Raw genomic sequence first — 10,298 nt, forward strand, 5'->3', positions numbered from 1 at the left:
CGCCCTCCCCGGTCCAGAGGAGCGGCGGGCTCTTCTCGCGAGAGCTGCCGCGGTCTCGTTCCTCCAGCTGATTAAAGCCCGTTTTGCGGCTCTGGCAGAAGCTCTTTTCTAAAGTGCTTTGGGAATAGGCGGGGGTAACTTCTTGTTCTTCCAGAAGTTTCTGAGGGCAGCTTCTTTATAAGCCGGGCAGAAAAGGGGGGGACAATAGGGGATTCTGGGAATTGGGGACAGTAAGGAATTTTGGGAGTTGTAGTGCTAAAGAACTCTCTTTTCTATGCACTTCAAGCGTTTGTGACTATGAAGGTAACATCTGAATGTTTGAAGTGCGATCTGATTGCCCGTTTATTAATTTATTTTGACATTCGCAACTCAGCTGGATCCTGGAAGAGAGGGAGGGTTAATATGTAACCATTTTATAGGGCTCCAAAGGTTTTGCCGTCTGGAGGGGGAGGAATATATAAGCATAGGAAAAAACTTTGACAAAGCCCTTTAGGCCAGGTCCAACACTTAGGGAAAAAAAGCCTGAAAGAATGCAAAGATGAACTGGGCCCCTGCCAGGTTCCCCCTTTCGCGAAAAGGGCGAAGTTGGATCGACACCCTTTGTGCCCACCCCTTCCGGAGGACGGAGAATGGTTCGTCCCAGGCGCGCCCATCTTTATCTCTCCCCTCCTGCAGCTCCACCCCCTGATCCCGGGATGGTTCGACCCGGCGGCGGCGGCCGCCTCCCTCGTGACCGGAAGTGAGGAAGCGGCCAGGCAGCCGCGGCCGGCGGTGAGTGGCGGCTGAGGGAGGCGCCGGGCTGGGACCCCGCTTCGTCGGTTTGCCGCCGCCTGTCTTCCGGGGGACTCCGGGCAACGGACGTGGCCTTCCTCGGGGCCTTTTCTTCCCCGTCGGGCGCTTCAACGTTACAACAACCCTGCGAGGTAGGTTGGGCTGAGAGAAGGGGTGGCTGAGGGGGAGTCGCGCTTGCTTGTCCTCTCAGGAGGCGGATTTTTAGGTTTAAGGGGCCTTTTCGAGTTTTTAATTATACCATATTTATAGACCTTCCCTCTTTGGGCGTTCTGGGGGGTCTCCCATGATCGTGTTCCCACAACGGCCCCGAGAGGTAGGCTGGGCTGAGAGTGACGGCCTCAAGGTCATCCATGGGGCCCCCTGGCAGAGAATGAAGGTTGAGAGTGAGGGGTCTAGGTTGAATAACCCCATTACTGACTAGAGTCTTCCCCAATTTGGTGATTTCCACTTATGCTGGACTGTACTGCCCATCATCCACAGCCAGTCTGGCCAGGCCACCTGGCATCCTTCAGATTTGTTCCCATCAACCCCCTGCAGGTTGCATTTGTCTGAAGAGCCTTTGGTTAGTTTATTTACTCATTGATTTGTCAGATTTATATAGCCGGCCATCTCACAGACATGACTCTGGGTGGCGTACGATAAACAACCAGTTAAAACAGTTAAAAACCAAAACTCTTCAACACAAAACCGCGGGAATACAGCCCAGTATCCTAGACACAGGGTAACCATCTCGCGGGTTCCCCATTTCTCTGAGATCCCCAAGCCTGCTGAAAAAAAAACATGTTTTCAGGGATTTCCTAAATGCCAGTAGGGTTGGAACTGAGCTCACCTTGGGGGGTGGGACGTTTGGCCTCGTGGCTTGCAATAACAATAAATTAAAATACTAGACGAGGTCAAATTAACAACAGTTTTGGAGCTGTATGTTTTAAAAATATCCTTTGAAGCAGCGACAGGTTGAATAGCCTTGGGGAGTAAGGACGGGCCTCTTACACAGAAGCAACATCGTCTCAGACATCAAAAGACTATTTTCTGTGTTGGAAAAACGGTACAGAAGATGATTCTGAAATCTGGGCAGGAACCTATGGAGATCTCTAATCCGGTTCCAAGCTGGGAAAGGATTTGAAGAATAAGCACTTTGGCTCAGTTAAAATCAAAGGGGATAAGCAAGATATGCTGCTGAAACACTGCTTGAAGGTACAGCTCAGTGCCTTTATTCTGCAGTGGTTGATGATTAAATGCAGAGTCCTTCCCAGGAATTTTGTGGCTTCCTCTGTCGATAAGTGCTTGTATGTTTGTAATTTGTTGTCCTGCTAAAGAATCTTGATATATTCTGTTAAGTTCTCTTCAAATAGTAAAAGCAGAATGTTGATGATTTTGCAAAATGGGGTGTTATTTCTCATGGGGACAGAACCTACAGTAGTGCTTTAAATTCTGCAAGACTGGTTCTGTCAACATGCTGTGATGATTGCTTAGTTATACACTTACATTCTGCCTTTTTCAGTTAACTTTAAGAGAAGAGGAAATGTCAAATTTTGAACAAGCTTCTCTTCACTTTGGGACTATTTCAAATTAAAACTGAGACATGTATATACAGTAAATAGAATTTCAATGAGAGATCTAAAATTGGTTGCCCAATGAGGTTATTGTGACCAGGTAGCAAATTGTTAATAGTTGTTTTTTTTTTAATTGTTGTGATGGAGAAATACTTCTGGATTTCTTTCTGCTTTAGATGCCAACCTATTGACTCAGGTATTCTGGATATTGACTCATTCAATAAGAAGCAAGTAATCGTTTGCCCTAGGAACAGAATGTCTTCGGCCTTCCCTAAGAATAGCATTGGATTTGACTTTCCACTTCCAGCATGGCTTCAACTACGCCAGCTGTGGAAAACTGCCCGCAAAGCACTTTCAAGACAACTGGAAAGATGAATTTGTTGTCTGTTACAGGGAACAGCAAGACACGTGGCTTGGCTGGTTCAGTTTGGATTGCATGAAATTGTCTGCTGTTTCGTAACCAGATAACTGATTTCCCTTTTGGCAAATTGGAAGATAGGTGGAACAAAAATACCCTATGCTGGTTCCGTGTAATGAGAGGAGAACTCCTAATTGTTTGGTATTCTTGGAAGTTTCCACAGAAGTGTGCAGTCAAGCAAGTTGATGCTCTGTTTATGTTTCACGATGGAAATTGTTTCTCTTGCAGATTTTGGCTTTTCATCCCATAGCCATTGATCCTTTTACATGAAGGACTCCGTCTGTATCTGAACAACATCGGCTTGATTCTGTCCTTATTAACCTACATTATAAATAGAGGAAATCTGAACTTAGAGCTGCAGCTATGTCGGCTTTCCCCAAAAGTTGCAATCCTTTTGATGAGGATGAGGATGACTTCAAACCAGTAAAGTGGAATGAACGTGATGAGCCTGCAAGAGAAGGTCCAGATAGACAAAGATATTTACAACAGGAGGTCATGAGACGCTCCGAAGCTACTCTAGATAGCAGTAATCGCTCGCTGTCTCTCATTTATGAGTCTGAACATGTGGGAATAGCCACATCAGAGGTAAACAGAAATCTTGAAGAAATAATTTTCGGTATCTGCATGCTATGTAAGTAAGGCTAAAGTATTTTATTCAAAGACAGCGTGTCATTTTATACACAGTAAGCTCAGGTCAAATGAGAAAAAGTTGAAGGGGTTTTCTTAGTGCTGATTGTAGAGAAACTACGTATGATTTTATGAAAGTGATTTTTTTTCTTAACGACACAAATCAGAATCAGAACAATCCATGCTGCGTTAAGATAATCAAATCTGAATTAAAGAGTCTTGTGATCATAGAAGAGGGAGATTGGCCAAAGTCTTTAAAAAAAAGGGATAGACATCTCGACTGCCAAATGTTCCAGACAATGAAACTGGGGTCACACATGCTAAACCATGGTTGTCTTAACTGCTGAATAAACCACAATTGGCTGGTTTTGCATAATGCTAAGCTGCAAAGCCTGTCATAATAGCTGGCTTTATGCATTGGGTTAAACCAAAGACATGATCTGATAACTTAGCGCGCTGTATAAAGCAGGTTAGAAAAAAAATAGCAGAAAGGAGTCCATGTGACTAAAGAATTGTACGTAAACCATACTTAGGTCTGAATCTCTGCGTCATAAACATTCTAACGTTTTTGTCTAAATGATATAGATTTTTAATGACCATTATGTTTCATATTGTCCCCTCAGTGATCTGCTTTAGCTTACTAAAGAGAGAGTCATATCCCTTTTGTGTAAAATCTCTTTCATTGGGGAGTTAAAGTATCAGCATCCCTTTTTCAGGATTTTTTTTTTTTTTTTTTGAAAGACTCTGTTGCTCTTGGCAGGAACTTGTGCGGCAAGGGGAGGCCCTCAAGCGTACTGAACGCATGGTGGATAAAATGGATCAAGATTTAAAGACGAGTCAAAAACATATTAATAGCATTAAGAGTGTCTTTGGCGGCCTTGTCAATTACTTCAAAGCCAAGCCACAAGAGATCAAGCCGGAGCAGAATGGGGCCTCTGAGTATCAAGGAACCAACAGGTAAACAATCAAGGTTTGCTTCTAAGGAAGCAGGAAGTCCATGCCCAAGTGACATTTTGCTTGAATGTCAGGTTTAGATCTGTCTGGCACCTTTCTTTTAGAGCGGGGTAAGAAACAAAACAGTAATCTCTACCTGAAGTGTGCAAGACCTCCAACAATTTTTTGTGGATTTGTGGTTTAAACCGAGAGGATGTTATCGGCTTGAGTGGCTGCTTTATTTTTATCCCACAGTACATAAAATGTTTAATGCTGAAATATAGCAGAAAGAAAAACCTAACGCAAAGCCTATTTCAGTTCGGAAGCAAGTGAAGCAGTAAATGCTGAATGTGGGAAATTCCTTTTTCTCTCTCTGTCTAGATTAAAAGAAGCGTTATCTGTCAGTAAAGAACAGGAGTCAAAGTACCAGGAGAGTCACCCAAATTTACGGAAGTTGGATAACTCAGGTTTGTTTTATCTTGCTTATTAGGTTATCTGCATGTCACAGAACTTGATGATTATAAGCATTATTTTAGGCAACCGAGCTTTACATGTAGACCTGTTGTATTTATTAATCAGAAATGAATCCTGGTTTATTTTGACAGGAATGTATGCTAATCTCATACAAGATAGGCCCTTGAATATGACTTAGTTTTTAAAAGTTTTGATTGAGCTTGATGTTGGATGTTTAAAGAGCTGTCATTTTTTTCTCTCTTTCTAGAGTTTAGTTCCAGTGGAACCAGTTCAGATTCTTCATCCCACCCTGATCGATACCCTAGGAATCAACATCTCCGCGCTTGCCATCAGAAAATTGATAGCAACTTAGGTGAGTCATGACAGCCTATATTTCCTGATGCTTAATCCTAGTTATTTATTTCAGAAGTAGGTCTCATAGATTTCTGAGCAACTTCCTTTAAGAAGAAACCAGCATATGTTCATGGTCTTGTTCTCATTTGCTGGGAAGAGGAAGAATTGGGACAAAGCAGACAGTAATATTTAGGAAAGTAAAGTCGGCTAAGTTAATACATTGCACTAAACCATGATTAATTTAAATCATGTTTGTTGAGCAAGTCACAGTGACCTGGCTTGCAATGCCATGGTTTGCTAACCACAGTGGTTAGAGTTAGAGTTAGTTATAGTGCAATGAGCTGAAACCAAACATATGTTGGCTTAAAGCAAGGGTGAAATTTATCCTGCTGTGCTGTGGCAAATCCTTGATGTGTCTTTCAGCCAAGTTGTTAGCCAGGGCTGTAACTGCTGAATAAAATACAGACTAGAAATGCTTTTAGAGGCTCAAATGCCTCATAGATGAGGTGTCACCTTTCCCATGAGAATAGTACCTTTAGTTGTGCTACCTCCATAAAAGACTATAGGAGTAAGACAAGAGTGGATTGAAAATAACAAAATATTAAAGGTTAATGAGTATCTTCATACTTGAGTAAGTTTCAAAGAAATGGTTATGTTCATTTGTTTCAAATCCAACAGAGCCTTATGGCTTCTGAAATGCTCTTATTTCTATTGTGTAAGTTTTACAAATTGGAAGGCAGTCAAATTAGCACTGGAAGTCCTTGGTGGGATGCAGAACCTTAGGAATGGGGTGAAACGTTCTGATCTGAGAATGGCGCATTCCAAGATTGGACTGCTTCTGCAGCACTCAGCATGGGCCACTCCAAGATTGGAATATTCCTTGCTAAAACATTTTGCATATTCCTAGAGAACCCATGTTCTTTCAGGTGTTAATGGACTGCATTAAATGGCAGGAGAGGCATGTCACAGGTCCCATCTGTTGGAAGAATGTCACCTGGTGGGGCCCAGGAAGACAGCCTTTGCTGCTGTGGTGCCCGCCCTGTGAAACATCATGCCCCCCCCCCACCCGGACCTTAGATGGGCACCGACCCTCCTGGCCTTTAGGAAGGCCCTGAAGACATGGCTCTGCTGTCATGCCTGGGGGACTGGCAGTGGTGGGGGCCTTTCACAGTGGCTGTGTTGAGCTGATGTAAGGATGGATTTTACCACTGACAATGATTTGTTGTTTTTAATTGATTATGGGTGGGTTTTATATGCTTGTATATTGGTTTTTTTAACTTGTTTTTATTGGACTATTTTTTTTTACCTGTTGTGAGCTGTCCAGAGTCGCTCAGGTTAGTTGGGTGGCCGTACAAATCAAATAAATAATACTAATATCTCATCAGGCCTGGTAGTTGAAGATACTGGCTGAGCTATGAGAGGTCCACCAACATCTGGTGTCCGGCTGTTTTTCCCACTTCTGCCTCGGGCCATTCAGAAATAGCAATGCCCATCAGTCCTCTTCACTGATTTTTTTATTTAATCAAGGGAATTTCATGAGTATTGGATATTTTATTTATTTATCAAATTTGTATAGCCGCCCATCTCACAAAAAGTGACTCAGGGCAGCGTAGAACAATCAAAAACAAATTATAAAAATCTAAAACAATTATTAAAATTGAAATATATTAAAAACCAAATATGTAAACCATGGGCATGGAGAGAGTGAAGGTATCAATAGTAGAGGCATCTTAAGATGTTATTCGTCCCCTGGGACCCCCAAGCCTGGTGACACAACCAGGTCTTGAGGGACTTCCAGAACATTAGTAGGGATGGAATTAACTTAACTTCTGGAGGGAGAAATAAACTGCCTCTCAAGCAAGTCTGTGTTGTCTATCTCTTGTGTTGCTAATCTTATTTTTTTGTGGGGGCTCTTTGCAGAGGACATGTCCTCCGGGTTGGGGCGACTGAAAAATCTTGCTCTTGGCTTGCAGTCTGAAATTGATGAGCAGGATGAGATCCTGCATCGCCTCACCTGCAAAGTTGATACTTTGGATGTCAACATCAAAAGCACAGACAAGAGAATCAAGGATGAGCTTTAAGGCATCCCAGGTGCTCTCACCTCCGTGCAAAACCTACATGTATTTTATGCAGTTGGGCCTCTTATTGGCTTGCTGCATTGGGAAAACGCTAGAAAAAGAGGTTGATAGGACGTCTTGCTGTGATTAAATTTGTGAATAATGCAATCTGAGAAATTTAAGCTACCTTCTTTAACGTGTGTTCGTAAAAGTGCTTTGAAGCATTGCCTCCTGGAACTTCTGATTTTGGAGGAAACATCTCGATTTTGGACAATGATTGAAAAAGGTTATTACATCCTGCCTTTCAATACTCTTTTCGCCTTAATTGTAGCAGGTATGTGCATTGTCTACTTTGCTCATGGCTCATGTATACATTTTTTGAAAAGGCTAGTTGCATATAGTTGAAGTATAAGAGGCTGGTTGCTCTACGTTTCAGAGCTGGAGCATGTCAAGATGCTTCTGGTGCGTATTATGAAAAACCACACCATGGCCTCAATCTTAAGCTACACCAATAAAGCAGTAGTTCCCCTGATCATTCTCTGAAGCATTGACTACAGATTCAGAAATAGATTTAGATGAGAACCCTCATCCAACTTAAGACTTCAGCAGGGAACTTTTTGTTGGAATGCTTCAATGCAAAATGTTGCCTTTGTGGTTTTTTCCAAACAACACTTTGCTGTTGAAGTTTAGCAGTTCGGTCTTGATGACTTTAGATCTTGTAGCAGGCTGTTGCTGCTTGATCTCTATTTTAAAAACGATGCTGGGAAAGAAACTTGATGGGGGAGGTGTTCCAAATTTCCACTCAACTGGTTCCAATGGACATCATCAAAATTCTGCAGCAGGGTTCAGTTTCAGTCGTGAGATCAGTCTTGTGCTTCTGTGCCCAAGTTAGCTTGGAGTTGTTTGATTTGTGGCATGAATGTTACATGGCTTTGTTCCCTGATGAACGAAAGGTCCATTTCTAAAATAGTCTTTGTCCTTCCTGGTTACCATTTTGTTACTGCAGCATAACTTCTCTTTTTTTGTGTAAACATCTCCTTAAGTTCTACATAATGATCTTTGTATACCTGATAGGAAAATACCAATTTTCCTATAAATGTCTTCAGTAAATCACACTAACAAGGAATTCTGGAAATAGCATTTATTAAAACAATTGTTTCTCTCATATGTTGCTCTTTACTAGGTACCAGCTGGAATCTATGTCAAGGATATATCTTCATATTGACTTTGACTTTAACCCTCTTCTAATTCTTTGGCAGTTTGGCAGAAGTCTATTATTGCAATGTCTCAGCACGTCAGAATTTTACTGTAGTTCCTTAATCCACTTCTCTCGTAGCCAAGATTAAGTTTCAACAGCTGATATCACTGCCACAATCTTGAAAAATATCTGTGCTTTCCATCAAAGTACTGTACTTGGGCACAGTGAAGGCTATTTTTCCAGTTGAGGTTATTCCTTTCTCATATTAGGAACTCAGATGCTGATGGTTTTAATACTGATGCATCATACTCACCCAGGGGGGGAAAAAACTTATTTTATTCTCATTGTTTCCTTCCTGTGGAATTAATTCAAGTCTTAACTGTTTAAGAAACAATATTGCACAAAGGTTTCAGATGCATATTAAAAAATTGCTGTGAATGATCCACTTGAGTTAAACAGCTAAAATACTCGCTACTCATTTTTTCTATGAAGGCAGCTTTTTATTGAGAAACTTTGAGAAGGTGCCGCAGTGCCCTGTTTTAATCACTTTGCCCATACTGCTTGGAATGCAGTATTTTTTAAAACACAGAGGATTGTAATAATTGAAGGATTTGGATTTCTCAGAGATGTTTGGGGCAACTGCCAAAAAGAAAAGAGGACATGTATTTCTCGTGTTCAATTTGCTTTTGATTGTAAACAGGCAAAATATTCCCAACACTGTAACTGAGACCTTTCCAGGTTTGAATCAGAGATCTTGCCTTAGCTACACTTTATACATTATTTCAACATTCCTCTTCTTTCTGATGTCATCCCCATCACGTCTATCTTATCTAATTCAGAAAGTCAACTTGACCATGTATTCTACTTGGAGTGTTGTGTTTTATTGAACTCTTCCATGGACTAACTTTCTAAATTAGGTAAGCCTTATGGTTCATACCCAACTGCCTATCATTGTTCTGCTTGTAGATTCTTTTGTACCATCTGCAGAAAGGAAATGTACGGGTGAGGGTGAGGTGGGACAAAGATTGCTTTGTAATAATGAAATTCCATGGCAAATACTTCCCCTTCTTGGGCAACATTTGAATTTAGATAGGGTTGAAATCTTGGTTTTTATACTTCTCTCTACGTATTTAAAATTTTCTTCAAAGTGGTTGATTTCTTGAAATCTTCATTGGTGTTAATTTCCTATTACCTAGAATAAAGTGGCTTGAGAATTGCAGACAATTGATTTGGAGGCCTCCAAAGATGATTCCTTCTTTCCTTGGAAAATATAGCTCATGTATTGACTTTGTTTACTTGTCACCTGCTGGCTTCTTAAGACTATTGAGTCTTTATCTTTTTTTTTTGCTTCAGGCATTTGGTGAAAAAAACATTGCTGTGTTTTTTCTATCTAGTCCAAACAGATTTTTGCAGAAGGAATTCATCTTTCTCTAACCAAATATTTTCACTTTTGTAACCAACTCCTCTCTGGGTTCTTCTTTCAAGGGTGGCGAAAAGATTTTCCTTTTTTGCTGTTTAGATGATCTGTGAAATTGTTTCCCTATCTTTTTGCTGTAAACTGAGCTTATTCCGGCTTTATATTTAGCTGTTCTTTTATTTTTCATAGAATGATGGGATGGCAATGGAGTATTGGATTGTTGAACTGTGCTGAATGTGCTATAGAATGGTCTGGTGGTCAATAAAGATGATTCTCAATCTTGATTATCCTGTTTTTTGATAATGTTGATGATTCAAAACTCAGAAATATTAAGTACCCATGTTATCCTTGTTATGGCTTCCACTGTAGCTGAAAATAAATTATGGGCTTCAGTAAGACTAAGTGGAGCCATATATTGTGGTTTATTTGCATCTCCTTACTGGTCACGTTAGACATTTTGGGAATTGTAGTTCCAGTATGCTTGGAGGTCACCAGA

General features: G+C 41.1%; 1 protein-coding gene across 3 annotated transcripts; it reads left to right on the forward strand.

Moving 5' to 3' along the window:
* Positions 1-15: 15 nt before the first annotated feature.
* Positions 16-10,086, forward strand: SNAP29 (synaptosome associated protein 29). Of its 3 annotated transcripts, XM_025173731.2 has the most exons (8): positions 16-134; positions 676-923; positions 2,522-2,541; positions 2,992-3,348; positions 4,151-4,347; positions 4,705-4,790; positions 5,045-5,149; positions 7,051-10,086. In XM_025173731.2, exons 4-8 carry the CDS (start codon positions 3,127-3,129, stop codon positions 7,209-7,211), a joined length of 771 nt encoding a protein of 256 aa, XP_025029499.1. In that variant the 5' UTR covers positions 16-134; positions 676-923; positions 2,522-2,541; positions 2,992-3,126; the 3' UTR covers positions 7,212-10,086. The 3 variants fall into 3 exon arrangements, with proteins under 3 accessions (XP_025029499.1, XP_025029498.1, XP_007439165.1); XM_025173730.2 differs by having other exon boundaries at positions 2,522-3,348; XM_007439103.3 differs by lacking the exon at positions 2,522-2,541.
* The last annotated feature ends 212 nt before the right edge of the window (positions 10,087-10,298 follow it).

This window comes from Python bivittatus, unplaced genomic scaffold (genome assembly GCF_059951505.1).
Source record: "Python bivittatus isolate LINGU-HERP-01145 unplaced genomic scaffold, Pbiv_v1 ctg000100_np1212, whole genome shotgun sequence".
Lineage (NCBI taxonomy): Eukaryota > Metazoa > Chordata > Lepidosauria > Squamata > Pythonidae > Python > Python bivittatus.